We start from the raw sequence: 25022 nt of genomic DNA, 5'->3' as shown, positions 1-25022 counted from the left end.
TCTTAACTAGCAGACCAACACATGAAATCCAGATAGAAAAAGTGCTAAAGGACTTAGGACATTAAGGCTCTTTTAGACTCATGGTCTGGTTTTATGGACTCATTGATCTTTTAAAGTTAAATGGGACCTTAGAGATTATCTAGTCTGATTTCTCTCATTTTAATTAGGTCTCCAGCAAATTCCATGTAGGCCACAAGCATGCAGATGAATTTTCATTTGCATAGCTCTACAGCTGTTGGTGATTTTGATGATGAAATCATAGTTGACAGTCTTTCAGAAAGACAAAATGTTAGTATAATGAATGATTCATCTATAACACTAATGGATCAATATGAGATGCTGCCAGCCATGCTAACAATATATTTAGCATTTGATTTTTTTTTTTTAATCCCTGTCAGAGCAAGGAGAGTGAGCTGAATATCTTAGTACTTGGAAATCTCTGAGTATGGGATCTAAAATGGGTTTATAAGATACAGGAAATCAAGACTATCCTGTCTAACATGGTGAAAACTCGTCTCTACTAAAAATGCAAAAAATTAGCCAGGCGTGGTGGCACCTGCCTGTAGTCCCAGCTACTTGGGAGGTTGAGGCAGGAGAATTGCTTGAACCCGAGAGGCGGAGGTTGCAGTGAACCGAGATTGCACCACTGCACTCCAGTCCGGGCCACAGAGTGAGACTCTACCTTAAAAACAAAACAAAACAAAACAAAACAAAAATACAGGAACAAAGCATATGAATCTAGAAGTGAAGGAAATGGGTGGTTTCGGGTGGGGGTTAAAGGATCTCCTTATCAGGAATACATGTCTCTGCTCCTCTATTCCCTACTTATATGTATGTTGTCTTCAATAATCCCTTACATAGGTTTTATTATGGGCCAGACACTGTGCTACGTGCTTTGCAAATATTAACTCATTTAATACTCATAAAAACCCTCTAAGGTAAGTACTATGCTAATCCTCCTCTTTAAAGATGAAGAAACTGAGAAACATTGAGATTAGTTATCTTGTCCAAGGACCCACTGGTTTAACTGGTGGAGGCAGGATTCAAACTCACGTAGCTGTGACTCCAGTAGCTGCTCTTAACCACTAGATCGTGATGCTGTTCTTTTTTATATCTACTGCTTAGGAAATCTTTCCTTAGCACTAAAAGAAAGACAATGGCCGGGTGCAGTGGCTCACGCCTGTAATCCCAGCACTTTGGGAGGCCAAGGCAGGTGGATCACGAGGTCAGGAGTTCAAGACCAGTGAGACTCCATCTCAAAAAAAAAAAAAAGAAAAAGGAAACTACAATTTATTTCCAAGACTATGAGGACAACACCTCCTGGCCAAGAAAGATGCAATCCATCGTTGTTTTCTAATTGGTTTTTAAGAGTTCTGTGATGAATATAACTCAACATCAAGTAAGGGAGGCAAGCACTATCTTGCCATCTTTGTGGTGTCATTGTGACAACATGTATCCCCCCACAAAGGGGTAGATCAGCGTAACTTTTTACGCTTTTTATGATATTCAAACATTCATACTTTCAGACTGTTCTTCTAATAAATATTAATTTTCAATAGAAAAACACCTTTTTTTTTTGAGATAAGTTCTCACACTGTCACCCAAGTTGGAGTGCAGTGGCGCAATCATGGCTCACTGCAGCCTTGACTTCCAAGGCTCAAGCAATCCTCCCATCTCAGCCTCCCAAGTAGGAGTAGCTAGACAGGCATGTGACACAATGCTCAGCTAATTTTCTTTATTTTTTGTAGAGACTGTGTCTCTCTCTGTTTCCCAGTCTGGAAAAACACTTTCAAAGATCCTTCAAGAAATTTGAAAATGTTTCCATTTTATCCAGATGCAGAGAGAATGAGAAGCATAAGACTTTCCAGTTTAATATCATTGCAAGTAAATGCATGAATTTTTATGGATTGCATAATTGTCTCTCTTGTTCATTGCATTTCCTATATAGGAAGGAGAAAGCAGTATTCAACAAACACAATATGCCATGATGCACTATAGATAATATAGCCTCTATTATACAAGAAAACAGAAACATAAGATTCTGAACATTTTATTTTGGATAAAAATATTACTAAAGAAAGATACTGCCGGAGAATGTAAGATGTCTTGACACAGCAGATTTGCAAATAAAATATTGTGTAGTCATGGTACATTCTATACTGCTCTTGTGCAATTTCTGGAAGCTTGCTTCATTTCTGGTCAGATAGATGAGTTAAGTGATTTGGGCAGCATAGCGAAATTTATGTGCCTCGCCAAGATACAACCACGGCACTGAATTAATATCCTGCACTACCGTCCCAACATGCTTTGACAAGGATGCTATCTCATGGCTCAATGAATACTTACGGACTAACTACAAACATGACAAAAATGTTTGTCCTTCAACTCAACTGTTTTAAGACTAAACATTCAAGGACTCTGAAAAAAGCCCAGAAAAGTTGTAAGACTTTTAAAACTACTTTTATTTACATTTTGCAAGCTCACTAAACTTGCAAAAGGACAGAATAGAAATATACTGTTGGATAAACACCTAGGAAACTTTATAAAGTCTTAAAGCAAAATTTTCTCCATAAGCTGCTTTGTTCAGCATAAGATGTAAAAAGCACAAAGGAAAAGTAGATATGAATTTCATTAGACATGCTCTATGTCTAAATGATCAAGTTGGTGCCTTACAAAAGACCATGTTCCATGGTCCTCAAGAAATTTCAGTGAACGGCCTGGCATGGTGGCTCAAGCCTGTAATCCCAGCACTTTGGCAGGCCAAGGCGGGCGGATCACAAGGTCAGGAGATCAAGACCATCCTGGCTAACATGGTGAAATCCCGTCTCTACTAAAAATACAAAAAATTAGCCAGGCGTGGTGGCGGGTACCTGTAGTCCCAGCTACTTGGGAGGCTGAGGCAGGAGAATCGCTTGAACTCGGGAAGTGGAGGTTACAGTGAGCCAAGATTGCGCCACTGCACTCCAGCCTGGATGACAGAGCGAGATTCCATCTCAACAAAAAAGAAATATCAGCGAACTAGCTGGGCTTGTGCCTCTTATTCAGAGCAACCACCAGCATTAGGTCTTTCTTTATTCTAATTCAAGAAGGACACTGTATTGCCCCCCAGGGTGATCCAGCATATTGCAGATAAGTTAGGCCAAAGTTAAGTTACACTCTTTACAAATGCAAACTTTTTTTTTTGAGATGGAAGCTCTGTGGCCCAGGCTGGAGTGCAGTGGTGCAATCTCCGCTCATGGCAACCTCCTTCTCCTGGGTTCAAGTGATTTCCATGCCTCAGCCTCCTGATTAGCTGGAATTACAGGCATGCACTCCACCACACCCAGCTAATTTTTGTATTTTTAGTAGCGACGAGGTTTCACCATGTTTGCCAGCCTGGTCTTAAACTCTTGACCTCAAGTGATCTGCCTGCCACGGCTTCCCTAAGTGCTGGGATTACAGGCATGAGCCACCGTGCCGGGCCACAGATACAAATTTTTAAGACATTGGTTATCTATTTTTCTCTGAAAATTTTTACCTTAACCAGTGGTGTCATGGGCAAAGCATAACCCTTAAAGGTCAGTAAGTGCATGCTATATTGGAAAAATCAATATACAGAACCTTTCCTACGAGCTAAGCTAAGCTTTGTTTGATCAGACTATTCCTGGATATCAGGATACTGGCCAAGTCCTGCCAAACGTAAAGCTCTTATCCCATTATATGTAGGCCCAACCAGTTATAATAACCAGAGAAGTGCTTATGCTAAAACCATTTTTTATTTAATAAACTGTGTTTTTTGTGTGTGTGCATATGCAGGCAACTTGAGAAGTGTTTCCTTAAAAAAAAGTTTGTTTGCTTTTTTACCTTGCAATATAATTTTTAAATTAAAAAGGCATTTGATTAGTGAGTTTTTTTTTTAAGACACGGGGTATCTCTGTGTCACCCAGGCTGAAGGACAGCAGCATGACATAGCTCACTGCATCTTTGAACTCCTGGACAAGAGCTATCTTCCTGCCTCAGCCTCCTGAGTAGCTGGGAGTACAGAGGCACGAACCACCATGCCCAGCAATGATTATTTTTGTTCATCAACAGTTCTAGGACCAAATGTGTAAATCTCTCACAAAAGATTATTCAATATAGCAGTACTATTGTGATAGAAGAATGCTGAATTTAGAAATAATGTTGCTCTCTATTTTCCTGAAAATTTAGTACATGCATATGTACTAATAGTACGTGTATATGGACACATTTATGTCCAAATATTGCACTCTAACCAAAGAGTCCCCCAGGACTTGGCCCTTGACCCCTTCCCCTTATCTGCAATCTCTTCCAAGTAGCTCCACCCAGTTCCAAAGTTTTATAAAGTAGTCATATGCCAATAATTCCCACATTATATCTCTGGCTCTGACTTTCCTACAAAGCCGATACTTATGCATCCAACTCTTTGACTTTTACTTTTGGATGTCTAGCAGGCATTCCAAAGCTAATGGAGCCAACAGAGAACCTTTCAGTCCTTTTTCTCTCCCATGCAAATCTACCAGTTATCCTCATCTCGGCCAACGTTGCTACACTCCACTTAGCTGCTCAGATCAAAAATCTGGCTGGGCTCGGTATCTCATGCCTGTCATCCCAGCACCTTGGGAGGCGGAGATGGGAACACTGTTTGAGCCCAGGAGTTTGAGACCAGACTGACCTGGGCAACATGGAGGAACCCCATCTCTACAAAAATGCAAAAATTAGCCAGGAGTGGTGACGCAAACCTGTAGTCCCAGTTACTGGGAAGGCTGATGTGGGAGGATGCTTGAGCCTCCAAGGTTGAGGCTGCAGTAAGCCATGATTCCACCACAGTACTCCACACTGGGCAACAGAATGAGACCCTGTCTTTAAAAAAAAAAAAAAATCTAGGAGTCCCTCTCCCTAGCTTCCAACAACCAACCTGTTATTGTCTCTATTTCAAGACATACTCCAAATCTGTTCCTTTCTCTCCATTTCTATCACTATCACCCTAGTCCATGTCACTGTTTATCTCTCACCTGGACCACCACTGGTAGTAATTTATTCAGGTCTTGCCAGTCCTTTGCTTAAAGCCCTTTGTTCTTATCTCCTGTAGAACCAAATCAAAACTTCTTGCCCTAGCAACAAAGCCTAACCTTATCTTATAACCTGACCCTCTGTCTACACTTCTGACATCCACTCTTACCACCTATTTCTTTATTCTCCGGGCACCACTGATCTTTTTTTCTGTCCCTGTGAGATGACAAGTTCCTTCTGACCTCAATTAAGCAAAACTTTTCTTAGGGCTTAGAATATAACCCTGTATTAGCCCCAGAATTCTGCAAGTTATTATGTGGGAATTAAGGTAAGTCAGTGGTTCTCAACCTGGATTACACAGTGAAATCTTCTGCAGGGCTTTTAAAAATACGGATACCCAGACCCCATCTGAATTGAATCAGAATCTCTGGGAGGAGGCCAGAGAGTTAGTACTTCTGAAAGGCTCCTAATGAGTCTATGTGGCTAACGTTGACAACCCTGAAATAAGTGATGTGCTCTTCCTTTCTAATTTTAATTGCATATTTTCTTGACTTAGATGTTTTTTGTTATTGTTAATATAAATAGCATCTAAACATAGTATCATCTCAAAAGATGTTTAAAAAACAAACAAACAAAAAATGCTGACAGAATAGAATGGTCAATTCTTCACAGAAAAGTGATGATAAAACGGATATAAAATACATGAAAAGAATCGGCTAGTATCATCCTGTACTTTTGATATTATAGAACACATTTAGATTTTAACGAGGAAGTTTTTGTGGCTCATGTTTTATTCTTGATCTTGCTTTGCATTGAAGTCCCAATCTTGTGTTTACATCACTTCACAGGATGCTACTGTTGACTCTGAGAATGAATGAACCTGTTTTAACATGACAAGAACTCACGGAAATTTGGTGGAATTAATGTTTCTAACAAAACTTGAACTTTTCACTGTTTTAAGTCAGAATATTTTTGGCAGCAATATAACTTCCTGTGTCTATGATAAATGATTTAAAATGAGACTATAAAAAAGATCAAGAGACTTAGACATCAATTAGCTCACAGGCTACCTAAATATTGTTATATAAGTATAATGGAATCAAACATATGGATTACATTTCCATTAAAATAGAGTAGGGTTTTAAAGCAGAGGAGCAGAAAGCTTTAGAAAAGTAATTTGAATGTTCTTAGACTTTAACAGCTAAAAAGTAATTCAAGCTGCTTACAAACACCACAAGCTAACGGGTATGCTTCTGCCTAAAGAATTGAATGATGCCATAAAAGTTTAGAATTGTCACCAGTAGTGGTTGATTAGGGAACTGGGGAAGCCAAAATAACCTGTCACTCTCCCACCTTGAAGAAACCTGCTGTGCTTGTAGGGTTTACAGCAGCATCTCATTCTTGTAGCTCTTCCAATGGTTGTGGGCAGAATGAACCACAGAGGGGCCCTGACAAGCTACATGTATGGCTGTTTGTTTTGTTTCAAATCCCTATAAGCTCATACACTGAAGAGTCCAATGGCATCATTAGGGGACAAGCTACTTTAGGTGCACAGGGCTATCCTCGTTACTCCAGGAGGGAAGAAAGAGTACTTTTCCAGTTCTTTTTGTTATTCTTTTGTAATTGAACTGCAAGTGACAGAGGGTCTTAGAAAGGATTTGGGGGTCCGCAGCTCTCCACAAAGTCCAGGGAGGAGGCCACGTGGTACAGTAGGAAATAGGCACAGATGGCTTGTGACTTCTGATGACCTGAATTTGAATCCTGCTTTGAACACTAACAACTAAACAATTACGGATACTGAGATGACAGTGAGAAAAACTTGCTGGGCCCCATGTGGAGCGTAATTTTAGAAAATTAAGAAGTATGCATTGACAACAATTCCACAATCTAGTGGAAATTTAGCAACTGCCACAGAACTGGAAAGCCCAATAAGAGCTCCCAATATAAGTTCTTCTTTAATAATAACTCCTTTTCATATTTTTTCAATGAAATGAATATATTTGAATATTATTCATATCTTATCCTTCCATTGGTTTCATTATTTGTGTCACTGTGACCTACGTTAAGAAATGATTTTTCCAGGCTATTTGTTCAAATGAAAAAAAAAAAGGTTTTGCTTTGGGGCTTCCTTGTTAGGAAGATTTCAGATTTGACCTGGCATTTGCTAAGGACAATCTTAAATGCTTTTGTACCTGTGGTACCCAGCCTCCAGGTTGGCCCTCAATCATCCCCACCTCCTGGTAGCCACTTCTTGTGTAGTCAGTTCCCTCCCACATGATATGTCACTTCTGAGATCAGGTTACAAACACTGCAATTTCTGTCTTGAGTGCATGCTCTCTCCTCTCAGATCTCTGCCATATTGTGTGTCAGGCACACGGGGCAAGAAATTGAAGCTTCCAGTCAACAGCCAGAGAGAAACCAAGGCCTGCCAGCACCTAAGGTGAGCGAGCTTGGAAGCAGATCCACCAGCTCCAATCAAGCCTTCAGATGACTGCCACCCCAGCTGACAGACTGAAGGCCATATTATGAGAGACCCTGAGACAAAACCACCCAGTTAACCTCCCCAGGCCCCCAGAAACTCTAGAATAGTAATTGTTTGTTGTTGTTGTTTTTTTTTAAAGAAATGCATTTTTCAAATATGTATGATCCCCTCCGTCCTAAATATGGTCCCATGGCACAGAAATCCATAGGCTTTAATATGCTTAAACAGTTCTACTTCTTTTTGTCTTTCCGTTCAGTTGACAAGACAGCTTTTCATGAAGAGAAATAAGAGTGAGTTAGAAAAAGGATTTCTTTCCTTGGGATGGAACAAAGCAAAAGGAAGAATCAAATACCTTCAGAATGCCCTAGATAGCAAATACAGGTTTATTTATTTATCTCTTATTTTTATATTTTTTATTTATTTTTATTTTTTATCTTTTTTTAGACAGAGTCTTGCTCTGTCACCTAGGTTGGGGTGCAGTGGGGCAATCTCAGCTCACTGCAACCTCCGCCTCCCAGGTTCAAGCGATTCTCCTGCCTCAACCTCCTGAGTAGCTGGGACTACAGGTGCATGCCATTACGGCAGGCTAATTTTGTTGTTGTTGTTGTTGTTGTTTTGGTAGAGATGGGGTTTCACTATGTTGGCCAGGCTGTCTTGAACTTCTGACCTCAGGTGATCCACCTGCCTCAGCCTCCCAAAGAAGTAGGATAATAGGCATGAGCCACCGCACCTGGCTGCAAATACAAGTTAATTATGAAGCACTTTGAACACTGTTCCATTGACTAAGTACAGTAAGAAGAAAATTTTAGCCAAGTTAAAGAAGTTCCAGCACTAAACTTACTTGATAAAAAAAGACATAAAAGCAAGACCAAAAAAAAAGCCAATAGTCTAATATCATCCGTTGACAGAACAGATACCCTCTTGGGGTGTATTCATATACAGGTATACACCACACAACAACATTTCAGTCAATGACGAACTGGACTGCATATACGACAGTGGTCCCATAAGCTTACAATGCCATGTTTTTAGTGTACCCTTTCTTTTTTCTGTTTTTGAGACAGAGTCTTGCTCTATTACCTAGGTTGGAGTGCAGTGGCACAATCTTGGCTCACTGTAACCTCTGCCTCCGGGATTCAAATGATTCTCATGCCTCAGCCTCCCATGTAGCTTGGATTACACATGTGTGCCACCACACCTGGCTGATTTTTTTGTTTGTTTATTTTAGTAGAGATGGGGTTTCACTATGTTGGCCAGGCTGGTCTCGAACTCCTGTCAAGTGATCTGCCCACCTTGGCCTCCCAAAGTGCTGAGATTACAGGCATGAGCCACCATGCCTGACTACTGTACCCTTTCTTTTTAGATGTGTTTAGATACAAAAATACTTGCCATTGTGTTACAATTGCCTACAGTATTTAGTATAGTAATATGCTCTACAGGTTTGTAACCTAGGAGAAATAGGCCATACCATATAGCCTAGGTGTGTAGCACGCTATACCAACCAAGTTTGTGTAAATACATTCTGTGATTTACAGTTGGTTCACTCAACCAATGAAATCACCTAACAACGCATTTCTTAGACTATATCTTCATCGTAAAGTGATACATGACTATGGTTGGTTATTCTGGTATTGTGAACTGAACCATATAAAGAACACTTTTACAAATGAAGAACATTTTCACCTAGAATTGATGCCAACATTAATAACTTAAGTATTTCAGTGTCTCATGGCCAAAGTTCCATATTTTAGCTACCTTAGCAAGAAAACCCAAGAAAATCAATTTGCATCTAAAAGTGCCTTTATGGAGTTGGCCTGGTTTTGTGGCAGGCATCCCAGCTTGCTTAAAGAAGCAGAAGCTGAACTCGGCCTCACAGAGGATTGTTTGGTCCCAGCTGAATAACCTGCTGGCATCGGCTGTGAGCAGAGTGGTAAGCAGATTATGGGTAAGCAGATATTAATATTCTGATTAAACATTTTCAAACCTCATACCGCTATTTTAAAAAATAATTGCACTACTCTTGAGAGCACTCTTATATTTCCTATTCTGAAACCACTTTTAGCCTTCTATATATTCATGATCTTAAAGTTTCTATCTACAGTTTATTTCCCAGGATTAAAACTTTTTCCCGGCTGGGCGTGGTGGCTCACGCCTGTAACCCCAGCACTTTGGGAGGCCGAGGTGGGCAGATCACGAGGTCAGGAAATTGAGATCATCCTGACTAACATGGTGAAACCCCGTCTCTACTAAAAATACAAAAAATAAGCTGGGCGTAGTGGTGGGCGTCTGTAGTCCCAGCTACTTGGGAGGCTGAGGCAGGAGAACGGCGTGAACCCAGGAGGCAGAGCTTGCAGTGAGCCGAGATCGCGCCACTGTACTCCAGCCTGGGTGGCAGAGCAAGACTCTGTCTCAAAAAAAACCCTTTTTCCCTTCACCACCTTAACTGCAATGTAAAATTCATGTGAATATGACTTTCTTGGACAATCTTAATAGCTTTTAAAAACCTTTTTCCCTTCACCACCTTAACTGCAATGTAAAATTCATGTGAATATGACTTTCTTGGACAATCTTAATAGCTTTAAGTCTTTACATGACACTCTCTTCCTTCCCAGATCGCTTCTTGAAAGAGACAGAGCTGTAGTCATCTTTGGTCTCAGGTTCTATAAAAACCCAGCACAGCCTTGGCAGGCCTCCTGGAATGACTTCTTGTTTCCTGAGGACCCAGTGATTTAACAAACTTAACAAACGTAAATAATAGAAGCTATGAAAGAGACATTTTCAGTAAGCATTTTGAAGTTATGAAGCAACAAAAGTTTACTAGACCACAAAAATTTCTCTAAAACCATCCATCATGTAGAATATACAATTTAGCATGATAACAGGGAAAGTTATTAATTGTTATTAATTGAGGTCTACAGTGCATGTACAGGTTTTTAAACATCAACAGTCAAAACTGCTGGGTTACCACAATTTATTTCTGGGTCCAAACCAAAAAAGTCTGTTTATTTCTTGGGTGCACACTAAATGTGGCCACTGTGCTGGAGAGAAAATGTGGAATGAACATTGGATGCTTACAACGTCGAGTGTTGGAATCATCCATAATTTCCACTTTTAATTTAGCTTGCTAGCGACCTTCTCTCAAGGTGCTATAGACTCTGGGCATCTTCCCCAGAATGCTTTCAGGTGGATGAGGGATGTGGGTGCATGAGTTTAAGGGCAGAATATCTAGCAAACCACTTGCTTTACAGTTCAAATAAGGAAAAAAGGGAGGAGTTCAAAGAAGGTTAGATCTCCCACTTCACCAGTGGCGTCCTTTCCTTCTGCCTAGGCATCACACCTTCTTCTCTAGAACTTTCTTCTGCCCCATGTGGTGGTCACTGCCCAGCTCAAGAGATAGCCCTGGAGAGGACACAGAGGCAACAAGGTCCAGAGACTTGCCTCGGGGTCACCTCAGGGGCCCTTCCAATCATGCTTCCCCCAGTCCCTGAAGCATCTTCCAGCAGCTAACATGTTGGTGAAGGGGCCCTAAACCTTGCACTACCCAGGAACTGTGCTGTGGAGTCTGGCCACTTTCTCTTATTGGGGCAAGCATGAGGCAGTGACTAAAGGTTCCTAAAGTTGCCAGTGAAAGCTCTGAGATGGCTGGACCACCCACTGCATCCTTGGCCCTACAGAAAGAGGGTTCCATGGAGCATGCACAGAAGCAGCAAGGGGCAGTGTGACGCTGGGGGAGGTACTAAGGAGGGGGCGGCCTTCTGATCCAAGCAAGGATTCTTAAGGACCTCCTGGCTCAAAACAATCACTTCCTCTCTTGCTCTGATTCGTGGGCAATGGAGTCCCAAAGGGAGGCCCTTCCTTGCAACCTCATAGGGAGGAAAGCCTGCTTTCACAGCTGGCAGGGCCTGCAGACAGCCAGCCAGCTACCTGCACCAACTACCGTCCACCTGTCTCCCGTCACATCTCCCCCTCTACCCCTGAGCAGCTGGTCTGCGGCGCTTTGGACGTGCTCCTTGCCTTGCATTCACTCTTCCTCCCGAGCACTCAGTGGATGTGTCCCACGTGGAGAAGGCGAAGTTGGGAAGGGGCAGCCTTTGCGAAGGGCCACTTGGTCTGGGCACTTATTCATTGGGGTAGAATGGGATGGCAGCGGAGTAGGGGACAGCCTAGGTGAAAAGGCCGCCCGGGGACAGCCCCTCCAGGTAACCCCTGTCCCGCGGCCCGCCAGCATGGAGCACCAGGCCGGGCTGTCAGCATGCGCGTCCTGCACGGAGCCCACACCCACCTACCGGGAGGGGCGCTCAGGGCCCGGCCCAGGGAGGGTGGTGCCCGCAGCCCGCTCGCCCGGGCCTTGGGCTCTGAAACTTATGCCCGGGAGCCCAGGGCAGAGGAGGGCGGCGGGACCGGGAGGGCTACGCGGTCAGCGCCTTCCCAGCCCCAGTGGGTCCCGGCGTCTCCGGGGCACTGACCTGCCAGCTGCCTCTCCCGGACGTTCTTCCACAGCAGATCCCAGGCTCTGGCCGTGGAGTCCCGCAACTGCTCACTGATGGATCTCCTGAGCCGCGTTTGGCAAGGTTTCCGTTTGCTGGTCATTTTAGATCCGTCCTCATAACGACCGGCGGGCTCGGCACCGCCACTCCCGCGTGGCCCGCGACTCAGACTCCCGGCGACTGGAGAGGACGGACGCGGCACTCCCGCCGGGGTCCCGGGACCCAATGCGGGCACGACATGGGTCAGTCCGGCGCTGGGAGGCTGCACCACGCGCGAGGACCGGGATGCCTGGCCACCAGGAGCGCCGCGCTAGGTTAACCTCTGCGCTTGCCAACTCCTCTACTCCTTTCCCACTTTCCTTCTCCTCGCCTCCTCCCCTCCGTTGGGCGCTCCTCCACTCCCCTCCCTCCCCTGCCCTCCCCCTGGCTGCCTCGCGCCCCACTCCTTCCACTCCTTCCAGGAGCGCGCTTCCCCTTCCCTCCCACGCCCGACCTGACAGCCTGGTCCCCGCGGCCCCCCACTCAAGGAGCTTCCAGCTTTTTTCCAGTTTTACCCAGAAATCAGGGGCTGGACCATATTCCTCCTATTTCTTGATACTTTCCTTTATTTTTCAGTTTCAGAAACTACCACCTTCACAACTACAACAACAAAAATTTATATATGCCACAGTGAGAGCATAACTCATCCCAGTTTCCCTGAATTCAAGTCACTTGAAGTCAGCTACTCGGTTTGGCTGCCATTCTTTTTGATGTTCAATATTGGTAAACTGAACATTATGTTAATCCTTCCTGATTTCTTCAATGAAATAATTATCTGGCTGCAAACCACAATCAAATTAATATGGATTGAAGAGTCAAAATATTATTTCCATTGCATAGCCATTATGAGGAGGAAAATAACTTTAAAATATTAAGGTCAAACCATGAGGAACCTACCTAAAATAGATTTACATACTTTGAGAAAGCATTACAATCTGTATGCAGTTAAAGAGGCAGGTATTATGAAGAAGTGAAATATGAAAATAGAATAATTTTAAGGTATTTTAGCCAAAAATGTAAAGTAGGCTTGTAGTTAGAAATTAACTCTGATTCCTGAAGGAAAGAAGGAAGTGTATTGGCTCTTTAAGAAATACATCATCACTGAAATCCAAGTCCACTTCCTGGGCTTCAACTCATTCATAAGGAGAAGACAATACTATCTCAGGCCTCAGGGTGTCCTGCAATTCACAAAGTTTTGTTTCTGAAGTGCTTTGAGGTCTTCCAAGAAAGTAACTGTGACAACATTTAACTAATTCAGAGATGTGATTAATGCTTTACACCTCAGGTTTGGGGAGGGGAACAAATTTTTCAAAAGGAATTTCTGAATCCTTGAATCTGCAAAATTGCTTGACTCTCATTTCTTTTTAAATGCCTTTGTACCAGGCTGCCAAATAAGAACCAAAATTTAATCAGATATTCATTTTAATTTCAGGTGCTCCACAGGAAGTTTGAAAATTAGAAGTATTCAGCCCTTCCTCTATTATATAAATTGCTACTGCCTTAGGGGATGGAAACTAACTTCTAGCTAAAGTATTCCCTCTACACTTTTGCTACACTTCTAGCAAATATTCCCTCCATCAGTTTATCTTGTTGGTAGAAAATGGGAATGACAGGGATGATGGTACGAAATAGTCTTTATTGTCTTATTTTGTTACTTTAAATATTTAAAAATGTTAACTAGTGAAACATACCTCAGAATGAGCTAGAAAGTAATGAGATCCTTTTTTTTTGTAGCATCCTGGTAAACCTTTGAAATAGTCAGTTATGAAGCAATAAGTCATGGATCAGAAATGGACTTGAAACTGTGACAGCCAGTTATATAGACTAATCCAGATTGCTTTCTGGACCCAAGCCAAATACCCTTTTGATTCCATCCTCTGCTTTGTATGCATGTAGAGGTAACAAAATGCTCTGCAAAGAACAAGACTCCTGTTATCTAAAAGTGGCTGCTATACAGCGTAACAACAAAATTTAACAATTACATTCCCAGGAAAGCTGTGTATTTGACTTATAGAAGGGACTCCTTATTAAATCAAACAGAGGCAGCAGTTTTAACATTATATACGTGGGAACAGAACATAACCATTCTAGCTATTTTAGTGATCATTTAGCTCTCAAGAGCGTGGGCCCCTACTGCTGTCTATTCTAGCACGTATTTTATATTCAGATGCCATTGATTAGGGGTTTTCCTTAAATGACTAATGTGAAGAATAAATTCTGGCATTGCACATTTGTTTAGTTCTGGCTGTCGGATGGCCCATGAATTGAGGACTGTCCAAGAGAAGCCCAGATGAAAGACGGAAATGATCTGCCTGGAACAGGTGCCGGCTGAGCAGTGTGTGCCACCCAGCATGGCTCAGCTCTCTGCCAGCCCCGGCTGCTGGCCCTGTTGGAAGAAACCACACAGCTGTGCAGATGGAGCTGCCACAAATGCCAAGTGTTCCAACCTCAATAGGAACCTCAGGGCTACTTGCAGTCATTTGTACAGCATCCGCTCTCATTCTCCTCAAGATCTGCTTTAAAGCTGAACCTTAGGTAGAATCCCCTCTGGGGCCTTCACCAGATGAAAATATCACCTACTTCAGAGAAAAGAACTGAGGTAACCCGCTAGCCCTACCTCCCTTCTTGCTTAGACTCTTCCCTTCCATCTCAGTGGAAGAAGTATTGCTCTTCCAGCCCGAGACCACGTCCCTCACACGTGTTGGGCTTTCTTTTCCTTCGTATCCCAACAGGGACTTTGCTACATTGGTTATTTCCTCTCCTTCACAGACCTTCAATCTCTCGCTCTCCATAGGCTCCACCCTCCAGTCTCACCCTGCTTTTCAGCAAACCAAAACTAAAACAACAGCAGCCATCTTAAAGCCCACTGCCTCTACCCTGTGTCCCTGGGAAGAGAGGTCTTTCCTTGTCAACACTGCAATCTGGGCTTCCTCTCTTCCTCAATGAACATGATCTTGCCAAGGTTACCAATAATCATCTGGTTGCTAAATCTAACGACGTGTTCCAGTTATTGTTGTCCTTTCCAGGGTGCATGGACCATTGGACACTGCAGCCCATTTCCTTCCTCTGACACAGGCTTGTCTCGTGGCTGTCAGGCGACACCCTCCCCTGGGTTCCTCCTTTTCACAGACGGCCTCACATGGTCCTTCTTAAGGCCTGACGGGCTATAGATAGACAGTACATGTGGTTAAGAGTGTGGCTAAAGGCAGCGTCCCGTTTGATTCTGCATATGTTTCTGCCTCTCAATAGTACCTCCCTAGATGATTGCAGTGTGGATTACATGAAAGAATCCATTTGGCACATAGAAAGGACCTAGCCTATGCTCCCAACAACGATATTGTCATAATTACATTACTGTCCTAGCCCAAATCTATCCCGAGCCCTTTCAAGAAGCTGTCCCTGACACCCAACCGAAATAGCTCCTTCTCACGACATCCAGTTTAGTTTTCCTGATAGCACTTCCACTTCCAGACATTGTGTTTGTTTGTTTGTGGTCGGTCTCCCAGGCAGACTGTGAGCTCCCTAAGAGCTGAGGCTCTGTCTGTCTTACTTGCTTGTGCATCCTCAGTGCCTAGAACAGTTGTGGACAGTTATGGTCAGTAAATACTTAGAGAATAAATGAATGATTCTACTCTAGGGCCATGTATTGTTTGCCTTCCTGATGGATATCTCCAAAACTTTCCTTCCAAACCTGCTCTTTCATCTCTATTTCCTATGTGAGCCACCTGGCGCTACCACCCATCTAGTGACGGAGAGAGAAATCTAAAAGACATCTGAAACTCCTCCATACCTCCTATGTTGCTTCAATCTTTCCCCACCTCTCTATCTCCCAAGTAACCGATTCAGTTCAAGTTTTCTCTTTCCCTTCCCTGAATTTCAGCATAAAAAGAGTCCCATTTGAAAGCCCTTGCTTGCATTGCACTCTACGTCTTTATATATCAGCTGTGCTTGAATGCCCTTACTCTAATTTTTTTCTTCTTCACTCATCCTTCGAGATTCAACTCAGATGCACTCACATATCACCTTCTCCTTGATCCTTCTACAAATCCCAGTGGCTGGATGGGTTCCTCTTCCACTATATTTATGATGTGCTTTGGGGATACTGCCAGAGGAGCACTTATCAAAGAGCCACAGCTAAGTGTCCTTACCTGTTTCTTCTCAGTTGTCCCTGCAGTCCTGAGTTCCTCCAACTAGGACTAGTACAGGACTTTTATTTCTCAACCCCTTGTGCCTTTTTCAGTGAACAGCACATAGTAGGAGAAGGATCATTTACTGACTGAATGACTATTCCTATAGTTTTAAACGACTGGTTACCACTAGGATCCTCCTTAGGATAAGTGAAAATTTTAAGAATGTTTATGCTGATATTGCTTCATTTTCATTATCACTCTCTTCTTATATAATGTTTATTAATTTTAAACATAGAGGTAATACATACTGATAATTATAGTTTTTTAAACACATAAAAATTATAATAGAAACATTAAAAGTACCTGTAATATTACCAAAAAGAGAGCTGATAACATTTGAAAATTGGCCTTTGTAGTTTTTTCTTTGCACATTAAAAAAACTTGGAAGAGTTTTTATACCAAGTTTTTCATTTCTTTCACTAAGCAGTAGATTGTGAGCATTTTTCCAATGTATTTTCTTTTAAAATATAGTTTTTAATGAATATCTAAAATTCTGTGGGATAAACACACTATAATTTATTTTAAAGCTTTCACAATTTTGGACATTTTTCTCCAAATTTCTAAAATTACAAATAATCCTGTGATAAATAACTTTGACAAATGAAAAAAATACATATATTTTTCTCCTTCCCTTACTGCTATGTAATAAGAACCATCACCATTGCCTCTCACAACCACAGGCAATAAGCAGGACTTGCTGCCCACCACCTACACATCTGAATGCCAACAACTCTGCAATTCCATTACATTTTTATCCCTTCCATTTCCCTCCCATGTTCAACTCTGATTCTGTGTCATCACCCCCTACAGAAGAGTAGAGAAGCACACTCCACGGTCTGCTTGCTGTGGTATTTTTTTGCTGGAAGCCTTTGCTTGAGAATAGAGCCCAATTTCTAACTGTACCAGGCCAGGAATCCTTGGCCAAGAACCCATAGTCATAGTGCATTATTTCATGTTGCTTGCAGCTTTGCTGTGGGGAAATGCCTTCCTTGAGGAGACCCATTTTCTTTTGCTGCAGAGTAGAAGGGTGAAGAGCTCTTGCAACTCTCTCCCTGCATGTTCCCTTCCCAGGAGAGATGGGGTGTAGCAACTCTTCCTTTAGTGTATCCTTTAGGCTCCATTTCAGGGACATGTTGTTGGAGATTGTGAAATGCAATCTCATATTATTTATTTCCTCATTTTAAAAGTGTTGCTGAAAGTTCTGGAGAAGCTGACTTTTCAAGCTGGGTCCTTGGATCACAGTCACCAATCTGTGCCTGCCCTGACTGGTCTATCTGTGTATCCCATTGCCATGCTCTGAATCTGCCAGTCTTTGAATGCTAACAATTTGGACTGCTTTTTGGGTTTTGTTCTGTTAATTAAAAAAGCATCAGGCTCCACACTTTCTTGGAAGCAAAATTTAGTGTTAGCTGTAAACTCTGCATTGCCAATTAATAACTTTGGCTGTGTTTCACATTTTCCTGATGTAGACTGGTAAATGCTTTGAATCTTCAGGCTGAATGTCATATCATAGTCATCAACTTTACAAATATCACAATTCCTTTCTATATTTTCATGTACACTTTGGGGAACCTTACCATATGGGAGACCTTGGGGAAGTGTCTTACAAATTTCTGATGGCATTCACAGGCCATTGGATTGAAGACGTTTCCAGTGATTGAAATCATCTTGACATCACTTATGCCATCCTTCAGCCTGTCTGTTTTATAAAGGTTGAGTAAGTAGCTTAGCTTACAACCTCGCATTAGCGTATCGATTTAGGTAATTTGTTGTGACTGTCTTAGCATACATAGAGTAGTTTGAGACCTCAAACATACACTGTGAAGCGTTCTCCCGTTGTTACTGAGCTTCTTAAGGTCAATGAACACGTCATCTGAAGAGCAGTGAAAGACAGTCCCCAGCTCCCATAGGCAGTACAGGGAAGTGGCTGATGGCACAGACAGAGGAGGTAGCCAACTAGGTTCATACCATGGCTCCGCACCTACTAGCTGTGTAATCTCCATAAGTTACCCATTTTCTGAGTTCCTCAGCCTCAGTATCTATAAAATGGGGATTATAATAATGCTTACCTCATAGGGTTTTTGGCAAGGATCAAATGCAATAATACATGCAAAATATTTAGAATGGTGCCTGGCATATAATGAGCATTCATTAAATTTTAATTGCTATTGTTGTTGTTTGCCTAAACCATTTCTGCAATTCTCATGAGATTCCAGTCCAGCCAAATTCTGAATAGCCTCATGCTAAACAGCAAGAAGTCACTAATGAGTATTATAAACTAGCACTGGATGTGGGAGGTACGAGAATAGGATTCACATCTCAGCTCTGGGAATGATAAGGTGTAGGAGAGATAGAAGCTATTTAATCTCCCTTAACATAGGTTTCCTTATCTGTCAAATGCAGCAAAGAACTCTTTGTTCTACCTACCCTGCTCATAGTTAAACTATATATGAGAGTGTTTTATAATTAAAGTGTCAACAAAATGAAAGATATTGTAAATAATAGGAAAGTTTAGGGAAAATTCACATATGGAGCAAGTACATTTCCTACTTGTATGCATAAAAATATATTTATTCAACAAAGATCTTTATTCCTAGAGTGACACGGGTTTCTCCTGGTGGCCCTAATTGTGTTCCAACTGCTGACATAAATCAAGGCTGATTAAGTGTATTTACTGGTGTGGACAGTTGGAAGGGGCTGGGACCCTTGTCGCCTTCCATGGGGTAACCCTCCACTCCAATTATATTTATTCCACAAATACATATTGAACAAACCTTTGGCATCTCTAAAGGCAGGCAGCATTTGTTCCACATTCTAGAGGAAAGTCTTTTGGCGATATCTCAGTACTATCTCCCACCTTGTTAATTAATCTGTGTAGGTATGGCATTTTATTTAGGAATTTCATCTTTAATAAGACCTTGTTCTAGTTTAGCACTACCCAGGATAATGCGTCTTGTAAGCGTTATTTAATTTAGCACTACCCAGGATAATGCGTCTTGTAAGCGACCTCATAACTAGCACATGAGGTCAACCGCTACTCCTTAGAAAAACAAAAGAAAAGTGGCAGGAAAACAATTTCAGAAAATTTAAATGATTTGACCAAAATTATCAGCTAATAAGTTGCAGAACCAAGACTCAAATGTTTACCATCCATCTTTAAATCCAGTCTTTGGGAGGCCAAGGTGGGTGGATCACTTGAGGTTAGGAGTTCAACTTTTTAAAACTTTAAGTGTCTTCCTGTTAGTGCCTTGTGATAACATGGTTAATAAATGAGAGTTATTAGTTTTAAGAGTTTCTGGGGCAATGGAAATTACTTTTATTGTTTAATATACATTTTCCTTCTGTCTATACAGAAGGACATATAGTTGATCCTTGAACAATATAGGCTTGAACAGCGTGGGTCCACTTATTTTCCTTCTGTCTATACAGAAGGACATATAGTTGATCCTTGAACAATATAGGCTTGAACAGCGTGGGTCCACTTATTTTCCTTCTGTCTATACAGAAGGACATATAGTTGATCCTTGAACAATATAGGATTGAACAGCGTGGGTCCACTTACATGTGGATTTTTTTTCAAAAAACGCTACACTGACTGTGCCTGCCTCCCTTTCCACCTTCTCTACTTCTTCTGCCTCTGCCGCCTCCGAGACAGCAAGACCAACCCTCTTTTCTTCTTCCTTCTTATCAGCCTACTCAATGTGAAGACAATGAGAATGAAGAACTTTGTGATGGTCCACTCGCACTTAATGAATAGTGAATATATTTTCTCTAACTTGCTTTATTGAAAGAATGTAATACATGCAACATAACAAAACATGTGTTAACCAACAGTTTATATTATTGATAAGGCTTCCAGTTAACAATAAGCTATTAGTAGTTAAATTTCTGGGGAGTCAAAAGTTATACTTGGATTTCTGACTGTAGGTCGGGGGAGCAGGAGGACCTGGTCCCCCTAACTCCTGTGTTGTTCAAGAACTACCCAAGACTGGCTAATTTATGAAGAGAAGAGGTTTAATTGACTCACAGTTCCACAGACTGTACAGGAAGCAAGGCTGGGAGGCCTCAGGAAACTTACAATTATGGCAAGAGGCAAAGGAGAAACAAGCACGTCTTACCATGGTGAAGAGGAGAAAGATAGTGAAAGGGGAAGTGCTACACACTTTTAAACAACTAGATCTCATGAGAACTCACTCACTACCATGAGAACAGCAAGGGGGAAATCCACCCCCATGATTCAGTCACCTCCCACGAGGTCCCCCCCAACACTGGGAATTACAATTCAACATGAGATTTGGGTGGGGACGCAGAGCCAAACTATATCAAAGGGTCAACTGCATTTACCTCCCATAAGAGAAAATACTATATTTTCTATATCACTTCAGTAGTGGTCATTCATTGCTAATAATATATTTGTTGTAATTATTTTTATACATTATTTTGCAAGTACCATTTAAAATAAAAATGTCTGATATTACTTAATATGTTAGGCCACTTTGTGTCACTATAAAGAAATACCTGAAGCTGGGTAATTTATAAAGAAAATAGATTTAATTGGTTCGTTGTTCTGCAGGCTGTACAAGTGTGGCACCAACATCTGCTTCGCTTCTGGCGAGGGCCTCAGGAAGCTTACAATCATGGCAGAAGGGGGAGGGGGCAGGAGGATCACATGGCAAGAGCAAGAGCAAGGGTGAGGGACAATCAGCTCTCGTGTGGACTAACTGCGTGAGAACTCACTCATCACCAAGGGGATGGTGCTAAACTATTCATGAGTGATCCATCCTCATGATCCAATCACCTCCCACCAGGCTCCACCTCCAACACTGGGAATCACATTTGCACATGAGATTTGGAGGGGACAAACATCCAAACCATATCATTAAGGGAAAAACTACAAATCCAAATCCATCTTTGGAGTCCTGGGAGATCTTTTGGATTTAATGGATTTTATTGATAGCTCTATTTTCTTTGTGTAACCCTGGACGTCTGTTTTATTTCTCTTTGCATCCTCTGTTCCTGGAACACTGCTTGGCACATGGTGAACTCAACAACAACGACAACCACCACCACAACATAGGTTGTTGAATTTGATTTTCTTAACTTTTAGGTCTTAGCATAGCTGTCCCCTCTTTGGAAGCCTTTCCTGACCATTTTATGATCAAACTTCACTAAACTCTGAGCAGAACATATGTCCACATAATATTTGGTGATTATTTTTTATTCCTTGCTTGACTTGCCCCTTCACTAGATTGTAAATTCCATAAGAGCAAGGACCTTGTCTTTCTTTCCAGACACTGACTGCCAGCACCTAGAGCAGTGTTTGACGCACACTAGATGCTCAAGGAATCACATGTCATTTGCCAAGAAAGCTAGTGCCATCAGCGGAAATTATCAATCCTAGAAGAGTCTGTCCTGCATCACCTGGAGAGCTTAAATATTTCAACTCACAACTCCAGGACCTTTGTCTCCACTGCACTTCACCCCACCTACTCCCAGGGACACACCCTGGGCCAAGTCACTACCACTGTGCTTCCAGAATCCTGAACCTTTATCTTAGCCTCTATATGGTACTTGTATCCTTTTAGCATTCCTCATCTTGTCTTGTGATCTTTGCGTGTGCCTTTCCTTTACTTAATCAGTCCTTTTCCTTGACATCATGCCCTCCTAGCCTTGGGTTAAGCTCTGTGAACCAAACTTTCAAACACTTTCTCAGTACACACACGCATGCACACAAAGAGCTATTTTATTTCTTAGTTATTCCGTGCCTGTTTGGCAAAGCCCCTCTATCTAGTCTTGCATGCAGGCCACCACACACTGTCAATGAAGTTCCAGACTGCGCAGACTGATGACATGATGCCAATGGGGTGAGAATTATCAGCAAAATCTTTGCCTTGTCTCTAGCAGGGTCTGGTTCCTGTTCTCCAGAAACAGTCACAGTGGTTAGCTTAAATCTTCATCACTGTCCTCAAGGCCCTGGTACGCTTTCTTCCTCTTACCCTCAACACCAACACTTGTCAGATACTCACAGGGGAAATAGAGGAACTGGTAGTTCCTTGAATGCACCACACTCTCTGCCTCAGTGCCTTTGCACATGTTCCTCCTGCCTGGAGCACACTGACTTTTCTTTTCTAAAGTTACACCTAAGCCCCACAAAGTAACGGTTTTCTTACTAGATTGGATTATAACCCTCCTGAGGGTAGGAAGTGGATTTTTAATGTCTGCATCCCTAGTGGCAAATGCAGTGCTCGTAATATAATAAATGCTCAATATATATTGACCGAATGAATTAAGAATTGAAAACTGGGGCTGTAGAGTGAACTAGAGAAGCTAGGTATACCGATGCATTGTCCTTCCAAATGTTGAAATATTTAGCATTAATTCATTAAAAATATAGAAAATGTACATACAAACACATAACTATTAAGTAACAATTGATTAAATAGCCATGAATGACAGGAAATTTCACAATAGCCATGCATTATGGGTGAATGTAATGAACAGTGTTTTGGAATATTTGATCAAGCTGATTAATTTAAAACATTACTTAAGGTCCTCCCCACTCAAATCTACATTTTACACTTGATTAAACTAATGCTATCATAAATTAACCCCCTCCCTCAGCCAGGCACAGTGACTCAAGCTAGTAATCATAGCATTTTGGGAGGCCAAGCCAGAAGGATTGCTTGAGGCCAAGAGTTCAAGACCAATCTAAGCAACATATGAGACTCCATCTCAACAAAAAATAAAATTTAAAAACATAGTAAAATAAACTCTTGACTCCATTCACACCAAAGTTGGAGTTTGGAGTGTTCTTTGTTAAAAGATAAATGCACAGTCATTAGTATTTTAAAAATATAATAAAAATGAATCAGTTAAATACTCTTAATATTTAAGAGTCTATCATGAATTTAATGTGCAAGTTCGTTGTGTGTCTGAATGGGAATACAATATTTTTTTAAATGTCGTAAAATTTAAGGGGAACATTTAGGGGAAAATATAGCTTTCTTGTGGGCAAGGTGTGTGTGGTTTTAAAGGAGAATAGAGTAACAATTAAGAAAAAGAAAGAGGAGTAAAAACTATAGGATATGGATGAGAAAAGAAAGGTAGCAGTTACATGAAACCAGGAGAACAGAGAGGGGCTCCAAGGGTTGGAGCAGGAACAGAAACTATGGGAATTTACTCTGGAGAGAGGTGACTGCAAGAGGTAAAATCTCTGGAGATGAATCAGCTGGGCACCTTCCACATTAATGTGAGATGATCACAAAATGAACGGACTGAGGCTCATCTGAGCCTCAAGCAGCAAAGGTCTTGGGTTCCTAAGAGATTAGGGTAAGAAACGGAGGCTGAAGGGAATGGGGGCGTTTGTGGGGAAGGGTGGGAAGAGGTGGACCAAACAAACATCCACAGCCTTGAGGCTCCTAACAGAGAAATCTAGAAAGTAACAGGAATTGGTAACAGGAGATGCTGGAAGGAGATGTTTTTAGAGGCTTTAATCGAGCAAAAGGAACTAGGCAAAATAAAAGTAGGCTTCTCATGTGCATCAACAGTACACAGCTGGTGCCTCTGCATTCACTGCACAGTTATAAGGTTAAACTGTGCATCTGAACACCTCAGGATGCTGGATGGTGACAGTTGGGGCTAGAGAAGGGAGCCCTGCCAAGGAAGATAAGGCGGGTAGCAAGACTTGAGATTTCCCTCCTTGACCCTTAGGTAGTAGCAGCCAAGAGTGAACATAAGATTATCTAGCAGATAAAATGCCATGATTTCATCAAAGGGGCTTTGTAGATGAACAGTGAGAGAGTTAAATACTAAATGCAATTCTTCAGGTTTTAATACCATGAAGAATAAATCATACTCACTGTAACCCTCACCCATGAACTATAAATTCATTCCAGGTCAGGTGCTGGACCAGTAAAACATTTTGCTGATTGTCTTCTCTCTACTTAACATCGTTTTCTTGCTACAATTATAAAACATAGTAGTTTTCACTTGAGCCATTAATTGCTGCTGCTGACAAATCCCTTTCTGTTCTTTTCCTAATTTCTTTTCAATGCTTTTATTTTATTTTTGGTGCCACCCTCATGTTTTAAAATATTTTTATTAAGGTATTATTAGCATACCGAAAATACATCCATCAATAGTTTTCTTTTAAAAATTTTAGGCAAGTATTTTCTTAAAAATGCTGGTTGGAGACTTATCACAGGGTTATTTAGAATTTTTTTCTAGGTATAGTATCATAGATACAGAATGGCTTATACTTGCTCAGTATGTCAATGAATATATCACTTATATGTATATATCACTGGACTACTATTGTCAAAAATGCTTGCAAATAATACTACTTGCCATTCTACTACAGTTAGCTTAAGAAAGACAGGATCAAGGATAGAACTCTGTCACAGACCCTGAAGGGATTTAACAAATATTTCAGAGGCTGACAGCCAGTATGTTTGTTTTTCGATAACTGAATTCCCTGTAATCTGGACACTGTAAATTTTCAGAGCGAGGTTATCTCCAAAACTTTCACTTTATTATTCTAAAAAAGATTATTTAGAAAGAAATAACTTCATCTTCCTGTTTCTAACCGTAGCTCTTTTATTATTTCTAATAAAGCCATAAAAACTTAATCAGGTACCTGCTTTGGATTTTGGATTTCTATTTTCCCTTTTAAATTTTCTAAACACCTGCCTAACCAACTAACCAAGATTTGCTTCCTTCCCTACCATTCATTCCTGCTATGTGGTGCTGGGAAATTTCCCCCTTAGTTCACTAAGCTCTTTAAACACCTGCAGCTCAGTAACAAGGATAGTATTG

General features: G+C 41.5%; 1 protein-coding gene across 1 annotated transcript in view; it reads right to left on the bottom strand.

The window, feature by feature from the left end:
* Nucleotides 1–12324, bottom strand: part of STARD13 (StAR-related lipid transfer (START) domain containing 13) — a 260701-nt gene extending 248377 nt beyond the window's left edge. Inside the window, exon 1 of the mRNA XM_011946894.1 lies at nt 11959–12324. Coding sequence (XP_011802284.1) covers nt 11959–12082 — 124 coding nt within the window. The 5' untranslated portion in view covers nt 12083–12324. The remainder of the gene's footprint in view (nt 1–11958) is intronic.
* Nucleotides 12325–25022: the final 12698 nt, after the last annotated feature.

The sequence above is a fragment of the Colobus angolensis genome, unplaced genomic scaffold, assembly GCF_000951035.1.
Source record: "Colobus angolensis palliatus isolate OR3802 unplaced genomic scaffold, Cang.pa_1.0 Scaffold255, whole genome shotgun sequence".
NCBI lineage: Eukaryota > Metazoa > Chordata > Mammalia > Primates > Cercopithecidae > Colobus > Colobus angolensis.
This window is presented reverse-complemented; position numbering and strand designations above follow the sequence as displayed.